The sequence below is a fragment of the Nelumbo nucifera genome, chromosome 2 (genome assembly GCF_055504915.1).
Source record: "Nelumbo nucifera cultivar China Antique chromosome 2, China Antique-T2T, whole genome shotgun sequence".
Taxonomy (NCBI): Eukaryota; Viridiplantae; Streptophyta; class Magnoliopsida; order Proteales; family Nelumbonaceae; genus Nelumbo; species Nelumbo nucifera.
Window position 1 is genome coordinate 86495882 of NC_142650.1, and position 23129 is coordinate 86519010.

Consider the following 23129-nt stretch of genomic DNA (forward strand, 5'->3'; position numbering starts at 1 on the left):
GAAAGCCCTGCTGAAAAGGACAAGATGCTGAATTTAGACGGCCAAAATTTTGCCCAAGTAACCTGGAACACGTGAAATATCTCTAAACCATTTTTGCTGTTGATCACTCGGATTATATGATCTTATTTATCCATAATAAATCAAACTGAGCAACTCCGGCATTCACATCTTCAATCTGCATAGGGAACTAAAATGGGGTCGTGATGATCATCATGGAATCTAATAGAAGACATACACAGCTTGCAGGAAGTACAAACCCATATAATCTGACTACGAAAGTCAAAAACTTACCTTGATTTTTTTTTTTTGAGAACAAAAATCTTCCCTTGATTTGAACACTGAAAAATTAAATGATTCTGATGCTGAATTTAACTTCCTACCATATGAATATTTAAACTCTCAAATATAAATTGAGCTTCATTACAAAACCAAGAATATAACCATCTCGATCTTTCCATCCCTTTGTCCCCTTACGTTGTCACCATTACTGAAAAGGACTGCTAAAGAAAATTCATAAATAGGCATGGACTTGGACCCAGTGCAGGAATGATCGGAAGCAAATTCTTGCATCTGCCCAAGGCATATTGTTCCAAATTTCTCCTGGAGAAGCTAAATAGAACAGGTGCTATAGAACAGATACAAAATAAACGTTTAGCGGACGGACAATGGAGCATCACCAAACGCTGGTATGGTCCTTCGATCATCACTCTGCCAGAAGTTCTATTTACTGAATGCAAGTTTTTCCAACAAATCCAACCACAAGGACCACCCAACCCTCTTCATTAATAAACCTGTACATTTTCACCAACGGGCCCAGCTTCATAACTAGCAGTTGGAACACCAGGTGCGTTTGGCTCACCATAGCCTTGAGAATTGAAGTTTGAGATGTTCATGTATGTTGTTGGGTTTGGGAAGTTGGAGACGCTGTTATTAAAACCTGGAGGACCCAATCCTCTTGGTCCTTCTGCTGGAGCCCGTTGAACATTCCCTCGAGACATATTGTTTGGCAGGTGTAGGTCACTCTCTCCATGTGCAAAATGACACTTGTCCCCAAACCGGCAGCCTTCAGAAGTGTTATACTTGTTGCAAAGTTTTGTCTTGTAGCCACTGACCGTGACACTTGGGTCCCCTACTGGCCCGCTTGATTTCCGCTGAGAGGCAGCAGCTGAAAGAGACAATACCGGGGCTAGACCCAAAGAACTGAGGCCTCCTGGTACATAGTGTAGAAAGTGGCAGGATTCTCCAAAGGGACAACCAGAAGTACTGCCCAAGAGACGGAAAATAATAAATATACAAATTATGTAAAAAAAGGTCATCTACTGTAAGGACTGTATTTTTTATGCGTGACTGGGGTTTGCTTTTACTTTTGTATGTATTTTATATACTGCTTGTACATGACCCTTATAAAGTTCTAATCTTAAGCAACAAAATTTCTGTTACTGATCAAAAAAGTATGTAAAAAAGAAGGTAAACCTGATTCATAAGCTAGGAATCAATTTATCATAGGCATGTAGGATGTAGCTAATAGCTAAGTACACAGATACACACAAGGGTGCCATATTGTGTCAGATGCTTCAATTTTAGTATAAATTCAGTACCCAACATCCTGTCCACCTGTGTCCAATGTCATACCTATGTAACATGGTTCATAGTCGACAGGCCAACTAAATATCTACTAAATCAAAACAGACCCCTATCAAATCACCATCATCATCAAGTATTTACTCTTTCCTTACTATGTGTCATTTTTTAATCATCCCAAATAATGGAACAGACTACAGGTCACAACTATGATTGGGTAAACTTTTGGGCAGTTAGTCCAATGTGTAATTGAAGAACATGCATGTGTAAAAGGTGCCAGCTTGCTCATGAGAATAGTTGTCAAGGCGACGCCTAGGCGACAAGGCGCCCTTGGAGGCTCGCCTTGCCTAATTGCCAAGTAGTTTTCTATAGCGTGTTATAAAAAACATTTATATTCTTAATTTTTTGAGGTTATAATTATAAAATAGACATTTTTAAACTAAAATATTCATTTTGTGTGTTTATATACTAATTTCTTTTTATTATTTTCTTATTTGTTAGGGTTTAATCAACACAAACATTGCTAAATGCTGTATTGAACCCTCAAAGACTTCAAAACCTGAACCAATAACCAAGGAAGAACATAAAATGTTGTTCAATCGACACATTTTCTTATTTTTCTTTACTAATTTTGTGTGTTTATATACTAATTTCTTCTTCTTCTTCTTCTTCTTCTTCTTCTTCTTCCTCCACCTTTTCTTTTCTTCTTTTCCTATAACAGAAATAGGGGTTCAGCCCCTATATTTTTTTAATTTTCTTTTCTTTCTTCTTTTTCTTCTCATGAATATGTTGGTTTTCTATACTTTAACATGAAGTTTATACTTTTCTTATGAAAATTATGGATATTTATTAAGGAAATATGATTATGAAACCTAGGGAACTACCATAAGATACATGTTTGTACTTGAAAAAATCCATCGCCTAGGCAACTAGGTGACAAGGCACCCCCCTATCGCCTAGCCTCGCCTTGGCACCTTGAAAACCATGCTCATGAGTAACATCTATTGGTTGCAGTTAAGACCTGGGGATCAGGCATGTACAACATTTTCATTGCTTTAAAAAGAAACCTTAAATGTCTACCACAAGGGTAATCTTACTCTCATCCATAGACATATAAACCTGCCTTGACACTAAATAAATAGAGAAAGAAAAATGTAATAGGAGATTTGAAGACATTGTGGATGGAGGTGTTTATGTGGTTCAAGCAGGACTAATTTCTATAGATAAGACCCTGAAATCCATAGACAATTAACTACTGTGGCCAGAAGAAATATCCATCCATTCAAGATTCCTCCCCTTAAGCTGTACCTGAGGACTCGACTGCAGCAATTTTTCACTTCCAACCCATCGAAAGCTGATGTGAGAGTGAAACTGCTGCCCTGATAGCAATGCCAGACCTGAAAGACAAAATACTGGTCTGGTTCAAGAACTTTCAAGCTCAGCTGTCCTTTTTCTTTAAGCCCAATTTATGTATGAGGAGGGATTCCCAATTGGTTAATTATGGTTTTTACATGTACACAATAGATGACAATAGATTATTGAAAACCAAAGAGCAAACCTGAAGAACTTCATACAAGGTTTTGGTTTTCCTCCAGAAGAAAGGCTCTGCTGCCCCACATCTCGGCCATCTGCAATGACATCGATCAAATATAAACAGTACCAAAGAAAAACTCAAGGACAAAAAGATTTTATGTTAGTTTAAGGTTGACTCCATAGACACGATTCTTTTGCACATTTGTTGAAACCATTTCATTTATAGAACTTTACTCGGATAGCAATCAAGCATGACAATCAATGACCAAACTTGACTGTTCAAGATCAATAAGAGACAAAACAAGGATCGGACATGAAAATAACTTGGTAACACAACTAATCAAAGGTAATGACTTTTTTGCAGAGAATTGTCTTCACAAAACAACACATCCAAGAGATATCTTACCAATTGAACACTCCAGAATCTCCAAGTCAAAGCATAATAGGTTATGCAAATAGAGCACTTCATGAGCACTTAATAATAGGCCACACAAAGGAAACTTCCGTGACCTTCATGAGCACAATTTCCATCCCACATGCATGAAGATTAAGCCTGTTCAGCTAATAAATAAGAGACAACACCATCTAGGAGACCAGGCCAGGCCTCTGGACCTGTTCAGTTCACCCTCTTTCATGTTTTATATTTAAAATCACAAAAATACCAATCACCACCAGGTGAGCCAAGCCTTCTGGGTTGGACTAGCTATGGTACTCCATACTTTAAGTGGACAATAGTGTTTAAATAATCAATGAAAACAAAACCCAGAAATATGATAAAAAAAGTTGCAAGCATCATAACATGTCTCCATTAATTTCATGGAGATCAAGAAGAGCTAGCTTGTTAAAACTCTGCTAGTATTGATACTTGATACTGCCTCCTTGGTTCATAACCCATCTTTATCCAACAATATAAAAAAGAAATAATAATGAACGCAACAAAACATTTTCCTCAAGCTTCACTGCATTAGCACCTCAGCCTAATTGTTTCTAGACGGGATGAACTCAAGATTAAAATGCTTGCAAATTAAAGCTCAATTTATTCCATCAATATTTCAAACACACTTGCAAACAACCCAATTGAAGTGGTTTAAGAAGAAACTAGGTGGCAAATATGTCATGCAAATTCTAGAGAACCTAGTATCAAGTTCGAAATCTCCCTCCCATGCTGAGCAAAAAACTAGCAAACTACAGCACTATTTTTCTTCTATCAAAATCTTCAATACACTTACAAAGGATCCAATTGAAGAAGTAAACTGACAGAGATGTCACATGAATCCTAGACAGTTAAAAAATGCTGAGCAAAATACTAGCCATTTGGCACCCTCCCCCCATCCCTACCTACCTATGGCAGTTAAAACAGCCACTACCCAATGTCCCAGTTCAAGTTTGCTCTGAAACCTCTAACAGACCTCACTTGAGTCCAGTCATTTTTCTTATTGAAGATTATTGGTTTACTTATTATTTTCTTGAGCTTTATTTTTACAACAGTCCATCCATTCTCCTCAGCATTTTACAAGAGTCCATCTACCACATACTACACACAAGTTGTAAATATTTTCATATAGCATATTCTAGATTTTGTGCTTTCCTCCTACCATGACGGAAATTTCAAGAATGAATGGACCATTTGAGTCATCACTTATGCAAACTCTATGGAAAACTGCCCTTGATTGATTTCTTGCATTCTCATCTAGCTAAATTGCTACACAGTGTATGCCCTTAACTCCAATCAAATTGATATACTGATACATTTATTGTAAATGAGTAAAAGTACATAATTGTTTCATGTTATGATTGATGTGTTTCTGTGTAATTACCCCTTAAACTGAACACTTATGAGACTCGTGTTAGTTTAGAATGTTCTCAGCCGTTGGATAGACTTGGGGAGTTTATCTTGCCAAGGATGACACTAAGGTGCTGCCAAAAAGGTTGGGGCAACCTGTCTCAACTAGGATTGGACCCGAAACACATGTAGTGTGTGTTTGTTTGAAACACTGAACCCGGACCAATTTCCAATTATGCCCTAGACCTTGGAGACTAGTGGGCAGAACTGGAAAGTTACACATAACCCCTAGACTCGAATATGGTACTGCACTGGGTGTCGGATCGGGCTGTCTTTAATATGCCAATCAGTGAGATCCTTTGGGGGTCAAAACCTGAGTATGTTGGGGCAGTATGATAATTCACTTGAGTGGGTGATCATAGTGACAGGATTAGCCCCTTTGTTGAACAAAGTGAATAATCGGGACTGCACTCTCTCTGATGGAAACCAGAACTGTCGGCAATCGATTTCAACCGTGTTTGAGATTTGTTTTGCAAAATACATTTATATGATAATATATATTATGTTTTTAAGAAAAAGGTTTGCAAAAGGTTTTAATTCCTGGGACCCATCCGAGCAGAGAGTGCAACGCTGCACCTTGCAGCTAGGGGAGAGGTCCTTCCCTGTCGGGCAATGTTTGATCATTATGGGTTGAGAGGTTAAGTATAAGAAACCATTAAGGGATGTTTACGTGATGGGCTATATCTTACTTAAGTCCATTGCCCTTGGGCTTTCATAGGATGGCTGGACTCAAGGATCATTTATTGTAAATGTTGGGCCCATTAAGAGCCCATACTGATAGACTCGGGGGTTCAATGTACTTGACAATGAATTCGGCCAGGCCTTTTCACAAGGGTTGGGCCGAACCCATGTGGGCTTATGTAAGGTCATTGTTGGGGCACGCTATACAAATTAAACCTAAATGAACCAACAACTACCTGGGGACATGAGCCACTTGCTAAATGGGCCTAAAGCCCATGATTAATTGGATAAATCAGGATTTCACATGACAACTTAAGCAATCATGTGACTTGGGCGAATATGAATTTGGATAAGGGTATGGAGCACCCATTAGGATAATGAATTGTGTTATTGATCAAAAAAAAAAATTAATGGCTGAATGCACATTAAGAAAGTTTGATTAATTGGATCAATTTGTGGTTGTGCTTGTGCTTGTGATGTGTTGAATGTGATTCGTTCATGGGCCATAATTGCTTGGCCCATGTTTAGACGTGTGTGGCTCTATGCGAACATCATGGCTGAATGCACATCATTGCCATGATGCCCTTAGATCATTGCATGATCTCCCTTTTCGATGGGCCCCCTGATCAACTTCCTTCCCAAGAGGAACCCCGCAGAACCCTAGCCCGATTTGGGCCCATTCGAATCTGACTTTATGAAAGTCAGTGGGAGCCACTTTGGTAGGACCTAAATCAGACCTAGGGACTGTTTTTCGTTCCCTCCGGATTAATATAAGTGCAAAGAGATAGAGAATATCATATGATGAATTCTCTAAAGGCCTTCTGTCATTAGCATGAAAACGGGCTGAATCGGTGGGTGGAGATGCACCATAAAATTGGGCTATCCATTTTGTTCGTCCAGTCGATGGGATTGCATCATAAGATGATAGGGACGTTATAGACCGAGGTGGGAGAGGCCTATCCTAAAATGGAAGACTTTCATGGTACCTTGGAGTCCACGATATGACGGGTTAGCACTTACCAGATAGAAAGTTTTAACCTAAAATAGCAATGAACCTTGTCTGATGGAGGCCAAAGGGAAAGCTCATTGGATAAGTGGATACTTGATCCTTCATAGAAAGTGGTGGGGTTTTGCAACTGAAACAGTTGGCTCCATGCACCTATGTGATTTCCTCGTCATTGAGATAGGAGGGAAATCTCGGAGATGAATAAATGGAGATGGAACATAGATAAAAGACCGTTCTATGTGAGATAACATGAAACAATTTTAGGTCGTGAACTAATAACAATTGCCTTTTATGTTATGGGCCCGCGAATAGGATCTCGTCACGGGTCGGTTAATGGGGAAAACTTCTTGTTTTCCCTTGTTTCTCCCTTTTCTCGAGGAACCTATCTTTAGCACCTTAATGTGATTTGTTAAAGAGATCACCAACTCTCCTCTGCTCTTTCTTGACTGAAATATCGATGGTTTCATTGAATATCATCTGCTCCTTTAAATAGGAGATTACAAGAAGATAAGAGTCATACTTTTAGGAAGACTTCCTAATAACCTTTACCTATACTACTGCCTAATTAATAGGAACACTGAATTTAGCTAAGATAGAAACAGATAAGATAAGAACACTGAACAGATAAGATAGAAACAAATAAGATAGGATAGGGACACTGTATCTAGCTAACAGATAAGATAAGAACACTGAATCTAGCTAAGAGATAAGATAACACTGAATTTGGCTAAGAGATAAGATAAGAACACTGAGTTAATCGCCCATTACTGTTGTTATCCATTAAACAATGAATTAATCGCCCATTACTGCTGCTGTTTGCGGCTGTAAAAGCATCCACAACATTACTCCCCTCCTGGACTAAGAGCTTGTCCTCAAGCTCGAATTCAGGATAGGTGTCTTGAAACACAGTCAAAGGAATCCAGGATAGGTGGAATGATTTTTCCCTCCTGGATCGGGTTCCAATGAAGAGGGTTCATCCTCATCTTCCTCTTGTTCCACCAGGAGGCAGAAAAGTCTCTTGCACTTCTACCTTGCTGAGTAAAGTTCATCACAATTAAAACACTATCCCCTCGCCCTGCGTTCCACCATCTCAGCCCTGGACAAGTGCTTAATAGGGGATGCAACAACGCTGCTTCCCACACTGGATGTCAATCTGGAATTGTTGCTCGTCTGTGGTTTCTGTTCTTGGCTGGCTGCTAAAGATGGAGCCATTCCGAGTGGTTTTGGGGCTGCCCATGTTGTTTGAGGCCGCCCTATACTGATACTTCTGCGATTGAATTGCAATTTGCGTTCAAAGGCGCGAGCCAAATTCATAGCAGTAACCAGATTGGGGGGATTTTGCATCTCGACATCCACCCTCAAAATCTCCGCTAACCCCGCGGTGAACATGTCAACCTGTTGTTCTGGACATACCGAAGATGCTCTTGCAAGGAGGGTTTGAAACTGACGTTGATACTCAGCCACAGTTCCAGTCTGTTTGAGGTTGATTAGTTCGCCTAATGGATTGCTTGTTAATGGGGGCCCAAATCTGAGAAGGCAGTAGGATTTGAATTGGATCCAACTGAGCCCAGGTTCCTTCTGCTCCAATTTATAAAACCAGAGTTGCACCCCCTCTGTCATGTGGAATGCGGCTAAGCCTACCTTGTCCCTGTCCTTTGTCCGTTGGTTGCGAAAGAACTGCTCACATCTGTACAACCATCCCAAAGGATCTCTGGCTCCATTATAGGAAGGGAATTCCAGCCTTCTGTATTTGGGAACGATCGCGGTTCCCTGGGCAACGACCTACTGTTCGCCGGACGATTCTGCCATGTCTGGTCGGCGACCATCTATGGTTGCAGCCCCTTCTGAACTCTTGTCCTTGTTGGAAAGATATAACTCCATCAAGCGCCTCAATTCTCGGAAGTCGTCCTTGATCTCGCGCACCTCCTTGCTGTTTTTCACGAGTTTGTGCTCCAGATCATGAACCCGAGTCTTCAATTGCTCAAAGTCACCCATGATGCCTTGCTCTAATACCAAATTGTTATGGGCCCACGAATAGGATCTCGTCATGGGTCGGTTAACGGGGAAAACTTCTTGTTTTCCCTTGTTTCTCCCTTTTCTCGAGGAACCTATCTTTAGCGCCTTAATGGTGATTTGTTAAAGAGATCAACAACTCTCCTCTGCTCTTTCTTGACTGAAATATCGATGGTTTCATTGAATATCATCTGCTCCTTTAAATAGGAGATTACAAGAAGATAAGAGTCCTACTTTTAGGAAGACTTCCTAATAACCTTTATCTATACTACTGCCTAATTAATAGGAACACTGAATTTAGATAAAATAGAAACAAATAAGATAAGAACACTGAACAGATAAGATAGGATAGGGACACTATATCTAGCTAACAGATAAGATAAGAACACTGAATCTAGCTAAGAGATAAGATAACACTGAATTTGGCTAAGAGATAAGATAGGAACACTGAGTTAATCGCCCATTACTGTTGTTGTCCATTAAACACTGAATTAATCGCCCATTACTGATGCTGTCCATTAAACATTTTATCAGAAATGGCACATGGACAATTCACCAAATTGTTGGACGACAACAAACTAAAGGGACCTAATTATGTTGGCTAGTACCATAACCTTAATTTGGTCCTCACATCCGAGAAATTGAACAAGGTTGCCAAGAACCCAGCTTTGGAACGTCCGAGCAACAAGGCTTCTGAAGCACATAGGAGGGAATATCAGGAATGGGAGGAGAAGAACTCTCTTGCTTGGTGTTACGTTGTAGCATCTTTAGACAACTCAATCCAGAGACAATTCAATAAGATCGAAATCTATAAAGATATTCTGGATGGTCTAAAGACTTTGTATGAAGAGCAGAATTGTTCTACCAAACAAAAGGTCCTCAAGCTGTTGATGACCACAATGATGACTGAGAGCCAGCCGGTTCATGACTACGTCATGCGGATGATGGGGTACATAAACGAACTGGAGGCACTTGGATCCCAACTTGACAATGACACAAAGACTGATGTCGTCCTAAACTCTCTGCCTCTCTCCTTCAATCAGTTTGTCATAAACTATAACATGAACAAACTAAATGTTAGCCTTCAGGAACTCAGCAATATGTTGCAGAGGGCTAAAGAACTAATTAAGAAGGATAAGCCAGTAGCCATGCTTGTTGAAGGTGGCAAATCTAGAAAAAGAAAGAGGAAGGGCACGAAGAGGCCTCAGAAGAAAGCAAGCAAGCCGAAAAGGCAATAGAAAGACAAATCATCAAATGAATGTGACTTCTGCAAATAGACCAGACACTGGAAGAGGAACTGTCCTCAGTATCTGGAATCCCGCAAGAACAAAGAATGTAATTTCGAATCTCTTGTCATAGAAACCAATATATTGGTCACTTTTGCATCCTGGTGTATTGACTTTGGGCTTTCACTCATGCATGTAACACATTGTAGGGGTTCAAGCAAAGCAGAAGGCTAAATGACGATGAGGTGGTGCTTTACTTGGGGACTTCTGCAACAGTTGCAGCTATTGCTATAGGAATAGTAGATTTATTTTTCAGAGAAGGAATTGTAACACTTGAAAATTGTCTTCATGTACCATTACTTAGAAAAATTTGATTTCAGTTTCCAAATTATGTAACAATGGATATTCTGTTTTATTCAGTGATAAGATCACTATTAAATTGAATAATAAATTCCTTGCTTATGGAAAACTTGAGAATGGTCTCTATGTCCTCCGTCCTTCTCTAGAAATGAATATAACCGAAACAACGTCGAAAATTATCCCCAAGAAGAGAACATGTGATACAGTTAATCCCACGTGCCTGTGGCATTACCGACTTGGTCATATTAAAATAGATCGTATCACAAGATTGGTGAAGGATGGTCCTTGGGATTTTCTAACTGTAGAAGATCTGCCAACTTGTGAGCCTTGCCTTTAGGGTAAGATGACAAAACGACCACTTACAAGTAAGCCTGAAAGATCTACAGGCACACTTGACCTGATACATACTAATGTATGTGGTCCCATGAATGTTAGAACACGCAACCAGCATTGTTATTTCATAACTTTCACCGATGATTATTCTCGGTATGGTTACATGTACCTAATGAGACATAAGTATGAATCCTTTGAAAAGTTCAAGGAGTTTAGACAAAATGTCGGGAAACAATTGAGGAGACACATCAAAACCCTTCAATCAAATCAATGAGGTGAATATCTCTCCGATGAATTCAGGGACTACATTAAGGACAATGGGATTATATCACAGTTGTCTCCTGCTACACCACAATTAAACGGTGTCTCAGAGAGGAGAAACCAGACTCTATTAGATATGGTCCGATCACTTCTCATCCTTTCAAAACTACCTATATCCTTTTGGGGACACGCATTGGAGACTGCTATATACGTGTTGAATCGGGTTCCAACCAAATCCGTTCCTAAGACTCCCTATGAGATATGGACTAGTGAGAAACCAAGTGTAAGACACTTGAAGATTTGGGGTTATCCAGCACATGTTAAAAGAACAAGTGCAGACAAATTGGAATCCAAGATCAGTCGTTGCCTATTTATAGGCTACCCCAAGGGCTCTATAGGGTACCTATTCTATGACCCAAGAGAACAAAAAGTGTTTTGTAGTCGAAATGCCTACTTCTTGGAGAAGGATTATATCTTGAACGATCATCGTCAGGAAATTGTTCTTGATGATGAGAGATCAAGAATAGTGATAGATGTCCCACAGATTCCAGATAATACCCAACTTAGAAAATCTACCCAGGTGTCTAGGCCTCTAGTTCGTTACGACTATAATCAAGAAAGTTACATGATGGAAGCCACGATCAGTGAGGAAGATCCCGTGACTTATGCGGAAACTATGTTGGACATAAATTCTTTGAAGTGGGTAGATGCCATGAAATTCGATATGGACTCAATGAAAACCAATGAAGTCTGGACTCTCATAGACCCACTCCCTGAGGTGAAAGCAATTGGTTGCAAATAGATCTACAAGAGGAATAAGGGCCATGATGGAAAGATTGAGACCTATAAAGTGAAGGGATGAGAGGTCCATCATATAGATGGCCAAACCCTACAGGAAGGTTGGGCGAAATTTCAAAAATTTCTCTCCCATGTGGGAATCGCATTCCCTATTTTAGAGAACTCCATTTTCAATGATCAATCTTGAAACCAAACCGGACCAAATCTGAAACCAAAAGGGAGTGAAGGGATATACCTGATACGAAGTAATAATAACCTCCAATGAAGGTGTTCACCCCCAAAGAAAAATCCAAAGACTGCTTCCACCGAAGATGACACAGTGCAAGATGAAGCAGAATCAACAGGACGACTCTTCAGCAAGAATCTGATGGAGGGCTACTGAGCACGACTTTAGATTACCTTTTCTGCCAAAAGGTAAAATCAAGAACCTTTCTTGATTGCTCCCACAGGTGGAGATCGAACTGGTATGGTGGCAAGAGCAGGAGAGAAGAAGACAGTGAAGTCAAACTATGTTGTCTCTCTCTGGAATTCAGCAGTCAGTCAAATGATTTCTGTTGTGCACTGAGGGTTCGCCCTGCTCTCCTATTTATAACCTTAAAGAGAGGTTATCCTAATCCCATTAGGAGTTTCCTAATCCAAATCTTGTATTTGGATCTGGACTCTCCTTAAGAGATAAAGATAATCCCTTATCTTATGTGCAGATAAAGATCAGCCCTCCTAATCTAATTAGGAGTTTCCTAATCCAAATCTTTATTTGGATTTAGACTCTCTGAGTGGATAGGGACAATCCCTTATCCTATCTGCTAATCTAAATCCCAGAACCGCCCTCTTTTAATTAATCTCATTAAGCTAGTTCGAATTGGGCTTTAGGCCCATTAAGTCCATCTGCTCACTTACCCTCCAAACTGCTGCCCAGTTGGATATCCTTGTATGGCGTGGGACCCAAACATTGATCTACACATCACCCACATGGGTTCAGCCCAGCCTCTGTTACAAGACCTGATCGAATTCACAATAGGAGATAGTGAACCCCTGAGTCCATCACCATGGGCTCTTAATGGGCCCAACATTTACACTAAATGGTCCTTGGGTCAAGCCACCTTATAAAAACCCAAGGACTGTGGACAGATGCAAGATTAGCCCATCAGGTATTACCCTCAATGGTCTTACACTTAACATCTCAGCCCATAATGATCAAACACTGCCTGACAAGAGCGGACCTCTCCCTCGACTGCAAGGTACAGTGTTGCACTCTCTACTCACATGGATCCCGGGAAATAAAACATTTTGCAAACATTTTGAAACCATAATATATATATGTATATCTCTATATAAATATACTTTGCAAAACAAATTTCAATGGTTGAAATCAACTGCCGACAGTTTAGGTTTCCATCAGAGAGAGTGCATCCCCGATCGTTCACTATGTCCGACAAAGGGGCTGATCCTGTCACTATGATCACCCACTCAAATGAATTCTCGGACTGTCCCAACATACCCAGGTTTTGACCCCCACTAAGGATCTCACTGATTGGCATATCAAAGATAGCCCAATCCGACACCTAGTGTAGTATCATAATCGAGTCTAGAGAGCGTGTAACATTCCAGTTTTGCCCATCTATCTCCAAGGTCCAGGGCAATACTGGAATTCTAGTCTGATTCAGAGTTTCAAGAAAACCCACACTGCATGTACCTCAGGTCTCACCCTGGCAGTTGAGACAAGCCACCCCAACCAACTTGGCGGCACATCAGTGTCGGCCTTGATAGGATAAATCTCCCCAAATCAATCCAACAGCTATGAAGATTCTAAACTAACACGAGTCTCATATGTGTCTAGTTTAAGAGCATTACACAGAGATAACATGAATCAAATATGTACTTTATTCATTTACTTTAAATGTCATAATGTACATCATTCTGATTGGAGCTAAGGGCATACACTGTCTAACATAAAGCTCGTCTTGTAGCGAAAGGGTACACTCAGAAAGGAGTCGATTATGAGGAAATCTTTTCGCCTGTGGCCATGCTTAAATCCATTAGGATTCTGTTAGTCATAGTAGTACACTACGATTATGAGATCTAGCATATGGATGTCAAAACCGCATTCCTAAATGGAAATCTTACAGAGGATATCTATATGCGGCAGCCGCAAGGCTTTATTGCATTTGGTCAGGAACACATGGTGTGCAAACTGAACAGATCCATCTATGGATTAAAGCAAACTTCTAGAAGTTGGAACATCCGATTTGACTCTATGGTCAAACCGTTTGACTTCGAGCAGAATCCGAATGAACCCTATGTTTACAGGAAATCAATGGAGACAATGTTACGTTTCTGATTTTGTATGTAGATGACATTCTGCTCATTGGGAATGAAGTAGGAATGTTGACTACGGTGAAGGTATGGCTTTTGCAGCAACTCTCCATGAAAGATCTTTGAGAAGCCTCCTACATCTTGGGACTTCGACTCTATAGAGATTGAACGAAGAGAATAATAGAATTATCCCAATCCACTTACATTGACAAGATTGTCAACAAACACAACATGGAGAACTCTAAGAAGGGATTTGTCCCTTCCAGACACGAAGTCACTCTCTCCATGGGTATATCTCCAAATACTCCTGAAGAGATTGAGGGCATGAAAGAAGTTCCCTATGCCTCAACCGTAGGGAGAATCATGTATGCCATGTGCACTCGGCCAGACATTGCTCAGGCAGTGAGTGTGGTAAGTTGATACCAGTCAAACCTAGGACATGAGCATTGGACTACCGTGAAAAACATACTCAAATACCTTAGAAGGACTAAAGAGTATTGTCTTGTCTTCACTACAGATGGTCGGGTATACTGATGCCACTTCCACTTATACCCAGATGATAAAAAGTCTACATCTAGCACATCTTTACGATGGGGTCTTGTGCAGTTAGCTGGAAAAGCAGCAAACAAGGGTCCACATCAGATTCCACGGCCGAGTCCGAACACATTGCCGCAAGTGAATATGCCAAGGAAGCAATGTGGATGAAAAAGTTCATTCACGAATTAGGAGTTGTTTCATCCAGTACATCACCCATTCCACTGTTGTGAGACAACACTGGAGCCATTGCTCAGGCTAAGAAGCCAAGATCCCACTCAAAGTCAAAGCACATCAAGAGGAAGTATCATGTACTAAGCCACTAACACAGAAAGTGTTTGAGAAACATGTGGACATTATGGCACTGAGTCTTGTACCAGATTGGACCTAAGTGCAAGTAGGAGTTGTTAGAAAGTGTATGCCCTTAGCTCCAATCAAATTGATGTATTGATACATTTATTGTAAATGAGTAAAAAGTACATAATTGTTTCATGTTATGATTGGAGTGTTTCTGTGTAATTACCCCTTAAATTGGATGCTTACGAGACTCGTGTTAATTTAGAATGTTCTCAGCCGTTGGATAGACTTGGGGAATTTATCTTGCCAAGGCTGACACTAATGTGCTGCCAAGAAGGTTGGGGCAGCCTGTCTCAGCTGCCAGGGTTGGACCCGAAGCACATGTAGTGTGATTGTTTGAAACACTGAACCTGGACCAATTTCCAGTTATGCCCTGGACCTTGGAGACTGGTGAGCAGAACTGGAAAGTTACACATAACCCCTAGACTCGATTATGGTACTGCACTGAATGTCGGATCAGGCTGTCTTTGATATGCCGATCAGTTAGATCCTTTGGGAGTCAAAACCTAGGTATGTTGGGGCAATCTGAGAATTCACTCGAGTGGGTGATCATAGTGACAGGATCAGCCCGTTTGTCGAACAAAGTGAATGATCGGAACTGCATTCTCTAATGGAAACCAGAACTGCTGAAAGTTGACTCCAACCGTGTTTGAGATTTGTTTTGCAAAATATATTTATATGATAATATATATTATGTTTTTAAGAAAAATGTTTGCAAAAGGTTTTAATTCCCGGGACCCATCAGAGCAAAGAGTGCAACACTGCACCTTGCAGCCAGGGGAGAGGTCCTTCCCTGTTGAGCAGTGTTTGATCATTATGGGCTGAGAGGTTAAGTGTAAGAGACCATTAAGGGATGTTTACCTGATGTACTATATCTTAGTTAAGTCCATTGTCCTTGGGCCTTTATAGGATGGCTGGACTCAATGATCATTTACTATAAATGTTAGGCCCATTAAGAGCCCATACTGATGGACTCAGGGGTTCACTATACTTGACAGTGAATTCGGCTAAGCCTTTTCACAAGGGCTGGGATGAACCCATGTGGGATTATCTAAGGTCATTGTTGGGGTCCCACGCCATACAAATTGAACCTAAATGGGCCAGCAACTACCTAGGGGCGTGAGCCACTTTCTAAATGGGCCTAAAGCCCATGATTAATTGGATTAATCAGTGTCACATGACTGCTTAACTTAGGAGAATATGGGTTTGGATAAGGGTATGGAGCACCCATTAGGTTAAGAAGATAAGTCTTATCCACTTAGAGAGTCCAAATTCAAATAAAGATTTGGATTAGGAATCTCCTAATTCAATTAGGAGTGGTGCTCCTTAAGGCTTATAAAAAAGGGAGGAGGCCTCTCTTTCTTCTCCTCAATATACATTCATCTCCCTTTCAATAGTATTGTCAACTTCTATAGTAGCAGCAACCTCATCATCTTGTATAGCAAGAGCTATCTCATCATGTGCAACAGTAATAGGAGTGGTAGGGCAAGGACCATCAGTTTCAAAACCATCAAAGGCCTTGCGAGTTGAGAGGGGTAGACAAGGTAAAGACATAGCTTCTGGTGTTTTAGCATTATAGGTTGCCACTCTCGGACTTGAACCAACATTTCCACGCTTGTCAGCCCAAGGTTTTATATTTAACTATAACCCAGATCTAGGAGTCTGGACTTTAGGATGATAGATAGGAATTTCCAATGATAACTTCCTTGTTTTTTGGAGAGAACAGTGGTCCAACTTTTCAGCAGATCAACTCCCTCTATTCTCATCAGCGCTGTTTTCCACATAATGGTATGAGTAACTCTATGGCCTCCAGATTGAATTTTGAAAAATTACATCTCAAGTTATAAAAAAAAAAAAAAAAAAAAAAAAAAGAAAAGGTGGGTTTTCTCCACCTTCTAATACCTCACACCAGCAACTTTCTCATCCTTGAAACCCTTCTCCAAGCCAAAAGAAAAGGAATGCTTAAAAAAAAAAAAAAAAAAAAAACAATAGTCCTTAGCCTTGACATAGAGGAAGACGTAGAAGTAGAAAGACCCCACTTTCTGTTCGTTTATGGTACTGACAAAAGTTACAAATCCACAAGAAGGAACCGCAAGAGTTTTGATCATGGATTTGAGTCAGTGAGGTCCCAGTAAAGTAAAATACTAAATCCACAGGACAAATAATAGTTCCATCCAAAGACAGATTTCAACCTCTGGATAAAAGTAGCTAGTCTATTTTGCAGATGAGATTGTAGAACAGACACTAATCACACATTAAGATACCATGAGACCCTAGAAGATCGTATGCATGGTCCTTAATAACATCAATTATACAGAGCACAGCAGTTGAACTTCTCCAAATAAAATCGAATATAAGATGTCAAATTGTCAACAAATCAAAGACAATAAATAATCAGCGAGAAAACAAATTAAATTCAGCGGAAATGAACAAAAATCATCAAATCACTGGTTCCTTCTAGCATCAAAGAAGCTGCACAATCCTCAGGTACCAACCCAACTGAAACTATAAAATACTGAATTCTTTCCATTTCGAAACACCAAAGATGGCATATAAGCCTAAACTACAATTAAACCCATCAGCAATAGTTTTATCATTATAATTCTCTAATTTGAAGTCTAATTCCCATTACTAATCCACCATAAAACCAGAAAAAGTAAATAGTAAATCAAAGAAAAGGGAGAAAACACACGGATCAGAAAATTAGGGAAAAATCAATCTACCAGCTGTGACGTGACGGAATCTGCATGTTGATCCAAATGGGCAACCTTCGGGCGTATTGAACCGCCTACATTCGAGATCCCCACCTCCATTACTTTGCTGGAAATAACCCCACTCTTGCTGTTCGCCCCTCCTAGAGTTCAATCGAAACCCACCATTCTCAGAACGGGATCTTTTGGGGTAAGGTTCCATGGACTGATCTCGAAGAGATCTTCTATGGGTCAGGGACAAAAATATTGAAGGAACAGAGATTCTCTATCTCTCCCCTGGTTTTCTAGGGTTTTGTAATAATAAAAAAGGTAGGATCGTTTTTATTCGTAATAAAAAGTTAGTATTGAGAATAGATATTTTGAGTCTAAAGTGCAGCGGAGAAAAGGGATAAAATGGATATGGAGTATGCAGGTCAGAGCACAGCTCCTGCAGTTGGTGGGAGGAAAGAAAGAAAAAATTATACGATAAAGCTTAACTGCAGATATATTTACGAAATGGCTATGAGGATCCCTTGCTCACTGCTCACATGGTTTTGTTTTCTCCACATGTTTTTTAGACTTTTAGCCCATGATTCGCATTAACCGACAAAGAGAACAAGGCCGTGAGGCCGTGACTCATCGACTCATGAACCCATGAATAATGTCAGAATTTTAATGGCGGAGCGGGTTTTTTAGTCGGATCGTATAGTTTACCGTATCCGTGAAACTTTCACGTGAGGAATTAAGAGGTGTTTGGTATCATTGGTGGTGTTTCAACTTCCAATTTAACTCTACCACGTCTACTCACATGAGATTGCAACGGAGAACATTTTGGAGATCGAGTCAGTTTGAACACCTTATATACTTGAAACACAAATATATCGTACCTGATGAACAATGCATATATCAACACCACATATGTGTCACATCAATGTTTAGACTTTACTTCAGAAATAGAAAATCAATTTGTTGTTTTCAAATCTTTTTTGCCTAGATTTTCATGCAAAATGTTTTATAATTAATGTTTTAACTAAAAATGCCTCGACTATCAAAGTCAACAAATGTCTATGCAAAGGTGTATGACGTGTATCGGTAATTTTATGTTTTATTTTTTTTTAAATCGATTTAGAGGGGTCAGTTTAAGTCTCAGCTACCCTTTGAACCATGGTCTGACCCGATATAATTCCTGTAGGGGTGTATCATGAAGCCACCGGCATGATACGTATTGGCCAATACAAGCCGATACGTGTCGATACTTTGAACCTTATGTATATGTGGTGCTGATGTGGTGGCATTTATACTTGAAATGTTAACAATACCAAACAGCCCCTTAGTTCTAAGCTAAAAATAGGTGTTAAAGCTTGTTGGTTACCTATTAGTAGGATCCATTGCTAAATGCTCATCAGAATACACATTTAGGCTTTAAGCATATAAGTACACATTGTTTGCATCCAAATGCGGTCCCAATAACCAATCCCAATTGCCATTGTAGTTGTACATCGAAGAACATATCTTGCCATGAAGGATAAGGGAGATGTTCCCAATGCATAACCCCAATGGCTATCGGGACCATGTGTTGGGATTAGATCCAAACTCTTATATTTACATGCCCAAACATGCATTTTTATTGGGGATGCAACGAAAGAACCCGCTAAGGTTATGTTTGGTTTGAAGGAAAAGTTAAGGAAAGGAAAAGAAAGATGGGGAAATCTTTACAAACCTTGTATGGGTTTCCCTTCATTTTCCTACCTTTTCCTTCAAACCAAACATAGCCTAATAGTTAGGTTACTAGCAGATCCTCATGCCAAGAGTCATATATTTCTTCTTGTTGCCCTGTATTAATGTTAAAATAATTCAGTTCAAAACACCTATTTTGATGACTGTTAAATTGAAGAATAAATAAGCTTTATGGAATTATTAATAATTCAAAAAACCTAGAATATAGTTTGAAATATGGCAAAGTCATATATCATTAATGGTTTAAATTGGCCACAACGTTCTTCCACATGCATGGATATTGTTGATGCTTGGATTGGCCAAGGGCAACAAAGTAAATTCGCTCCCAAACTTCAAAGGAAGGCTGACGGGTTGTCGAAGCCCTCAAAATTAGTACTAGTCCCACAATAAAATATTTGTAGTAAAAGTGGTACTAGGTCGAATCCCACAAGGAGCTAAACAATAATCTCTTAGCCAAATGGATACTATAATTGAGTGGGAAAATTTAATAACTAAAATTAAAAGAATAAGAAAACAGCTAAACAAACAAGAAAAAATCAGTCTTGCCGAATTTTGGTTCAAGGGTTCGGGTTGAATCGATTGGCCATCGATCCTAGGTAGATTTCAGCATTCTTGCGATTCAAGCATTTAACCTTAGATTTATTAGGATAGCCATAATAAACCTTGTGTTTTCCTAAATCAGTTGACCAAACTCAGCATTCGATCAACATTTATCACCACTCAACTGGGTACGACAGCATTCCATATTAACCGATGATAGCATTAAGATTTGTGAAAACAGTTAAACCAAAACAACAATAATTGAGATAGCTGCAATTATTGAATCTTGTTCCATCGATTCCTTTTAGGTTAAACCATGTCAATACATTGGTCAAAGACTATCACGAACAATTGACCCAAAAAGATATTAACCTAATTGCTACTTGTACCACTATTCGTGACAACTACGGATCACCGAAATCATGGATAGTAGTAGGAAAATCAACATTAATTCAGTTTGTCAGACTAATTAACATTAACATCCAATAAAAATGTGCACAAGAATCAATGAATACTTGAATTAAAAAGCAAGAAAATAAATTAACTACAGAACCTCACAATGGCACAATTGAACCTCCCCCCTTGAACCAGAAAAAGAAGCTTAGCTGCTCATGATCTACGAAACCTCCATGCTCTGCTTCTCCTTAGCCGAACTGCTCTCTTGATTTTCTTGAGTTGCTTGGTGATCTCTTGGATCTTGGAGTGAGTCATGCTAGAGCTGGTCCGCCCCCCTATTTATATAGCAGAGGGAGAGGGCTGCTTTCCAACTCCTTTTAGGAGATTAACTTCAAATTAGAAAGTCCTAATCTGTTTTTGAACTAATCCTATCATATCTCTTATCTAGTGATCTAATCCAATCTGTTTATCTTGATAGGATTACATTCAAGACTTTAGATCTAATAAGACTCTCTCTCAAGAGGTTACATTCGAAATTGGGACTCTTGACTTGACTTCGAGTTGGGCTGCTTTGATAACTTGGGCTGTTTCAAGGTATTTCTACGAGTTGGGCTTTAGATGTGAAATGGGCCTGGCTACGAACTTGCTCCGACTTTGGGCTCGTTTTCGTACTCGATGAGGGCCAAATCTGTCAAAACCCAAAACATAAAAGTTATGGGCCTTCCTTTCATATTTTTAAAGCTTCTTGAATTGTCCAATTCAGAGTCCGGAATTGAGAGTTATGCCCCGATTACTAACTATCGCCGAAACTGTGCAAACTCACCCGATTTGCCCCGTTTTCTTCCAATTGCCTTCTTTATTGCCCTAAATCGAAATACAAGAGTAATGAGTCCATCTAAGTGCCAAATTAATGTAAAAGAGTGAATATTAGGGGATAAAAATAGGGTTCTTTTTGGTCTCATCAAAGGCCGAAGGCTTTGAGGGTCCGGAGGAGATAAGCCGAGGCTGAGGGCTGGAGGTCGAGGTAGATTGCTCTTTCAGATAATGTAGAGGCCAAGGGCTAGTACTGAGAAGGGCGTCCGAAGAGGGACGAGATATGACTCCCATGGTAGCGAATCTGCAAGGGAGAAGGTGTTAGAGGCCTCAGGTGGGAACCCAAGGCAAAGACTCCGACGGTCAAGTTAGTATGTACACAAGATAAGCAGTGAGTCTAGAGCCGTGGGGTCCAGACAAGGTCTCAGATAGCGCTAAGTCCTTAGAGGAGAGAGCACTAAAGGTCATAAAGGTTTTGAATCCTTTACCTCGTGGCGATGCCTTGTATTCATAGTCGGAGCTGCCAGGGGGTAGTTGGGCTCAGATGGTCCAGATGCGAGTCGCACGAGGGCCTAGGAAGATCCTCTGTCAAAGCCACGTGGAATGCTGTGATTGGGTTTGCCTAGTCTGCATCGAGTAACCCCGGGCGTTCTCATGGCGAGCCTATGTTGGCGCCCTCTATTTGACACGCGTCAGTCCCATACAGGCTAGCCAAATGTGCCTACATCACTTTCCCCCACTCCCGAGGCTGAGGTGGGGGTTCGAAAAGGGCTCCGGCTTCGGCCAAGGGGAGTGTCGATATCGGTAGGTGCCATTGGGCTTATTCGATGGAATGTACCCTGTAGTGGCATCGTATTCATCTCGCTTCTGCTTTAGCCTGATTTCAGTTTGTGGAAGAGGGGTGAAACTGCAGATGCCTCGGCTCTGGCTAGGGAGCCCGAGGTGGAGGGGGCTCGACGGAGCCGAGCCTATGCCTTGTATTCACACAGTGCGGTCTAGGGACATGTGCGATACGATTCACGGGTTGACACACTGGGGTCATGCCCAATACGGGTCTAGCGCGAGGAGAGCCTTCTGTAAGGGGACGGGCACTCAGGGCGAACCGGTCCATGCGTCCACTAGGCCTATACTCCCGAACCGGTGGGTCGCGGTGAATGGGTCCATCAGTTCGCTCAGCGTCATTTTGTCTCCCTGAGGCTGGGCACCGGTTTGCTCGGTGTCGTTTCGTCTCCCCAAGGTTGAGCGCCGAGTGTCACACCACAGATGGTCAGCAAAGGCAGAGGGCTTAGAACCATTAGATCTGGTGGGATCTAAGCCGTCCATTCTTCTATAAATAGGGGCCTTAGCCGCGACTTTTCTTTGTCATTTGTCTCTAGGCGCCTTTTGCTATCGAGTGAACACCGCTCCCAGACCTTAAACTCTTCAACACACCTCATCTTCCTCCTTTTCTTCTTCATCTTTAGGTAACACTTCGCACTACGTCTCACTCTAACTTTGGCCTGAGTGCTATGAACTTTCGATTGGCTCGGAAGGGAGCTCTCCTCAAACTCCTACCCCCCTCTCTCCCTTAGGTCCACTGGCTATCGTCCCTCCTCAGCGAGAGGTGATGGTGCTGAGGGAGAGGGTAGCCTTTGAGGGTACCGAGGGCAGCCGCCGAAGCGATGACCCTCCCTGTGAGAGCGCCGCATCTGTGACACTAAGGGAGCTAGAGGGGTCCCCCCAAGCCGAGGGGGAGCGGACTTCGGAGCCCATCCTGGGGACAGTGGCCGAAAGCGCTGCCCGAGGGGTGGCCATGGCCGACCTTCCACGTTCGGAGTTTGATAGCACTTTGGATGTGGCCCAAGTGAGAGCCCTAGCTAGGAGGTTTCATATACCTCAGTCTTGCCAGTTTAGGGTTCCAAATGTCGGTGACCGGCCATGGACCCCTGAGGAGGGGGAAATTTGTATCTATCAACACTTTTTAAAGATCGGCCTTAGGTTCCCTCTCTATCTCTTAATCTCGGAGCTGCTGGAGTGGTGTGGGCCATTTGGACCATAGTAGCCATGTTGGTGTGGGCTTGGCTTCAGGACGTGGAGTTGACCCCAAAGTTATTCCATGACATGTTTGTGCTGAG

General features: G+C 41.1%; 1 protein-coding gene across 2 annotated transcripts; it reads right to left on the reverse strand.

Annotated features, from left to right (window-relative positions):
* Nucleotides 1–260: 260 nt before the first annotated feature.
* Nucleotides 261–18062, reverse strand: LOC104606070 (uncharacterized). Of its 2 annotated transcripts, XM_088898863.1 has the most exons (4): nucleotides 17563–18062; nucleotides 3140–3209; nucleotides 2890–2978; nucleotides 261–1263 (listed from the first exon to the last, which is right to left on the reverse strand). In XM_088898863.1, exons 1-3 carry the CDS (start codon nucleotides 17750–17752, stop codon nucleotides 2915–2917), a joined length of 324 nt encoding a protein of 107 aa, XP_088754989.1. In that variant the 5' UTR covers nucleotides 17753–18062; the 3' UTR covers nucleotides 261–1263; nucleotides 2890–2914. The 2 variants fall into 2 exon arrangements, with proteins under 2 accessions (XP_088754989.1, XP_010269423.1); XM_010271121.2 differs by lacking the exon at nucleotides 2890–2978 and having other exon boundaries at nucleotides 17563–18053.
* Between the last annotated feature and the right edge of the window lie 5067 nt (nucleotides 18063–23129).

What these genes read in the sequence shown, in the direction of transcription:
- LOC104606070 (XM_010271121.2), bottom strand. Translation starts at nt 17,752, where the DNA reads ATGGAACCTTACCCCAAAAGATCCCGTTCTGAGAATGGTGGGTTTCGA. An exon ending in ATTCCGTCACGTCACAGCTG is followed by an intron (nt 3,210 to 17,562) that starts GTAGATTGATTT and finishes ATGTCATTGCAG; the next exon opens with ATGGCCGAGATGTGGGGCAG. An exon ending in CCTTGTATGAAGTTCTTCAG is followed by an intron (nt 1,264 to 3,139) that starts GTTTGCTCTTTG and finishes TCTCTTGGGCAG; the next exon opens with TACTTCTGGTTGTCCCTTTG.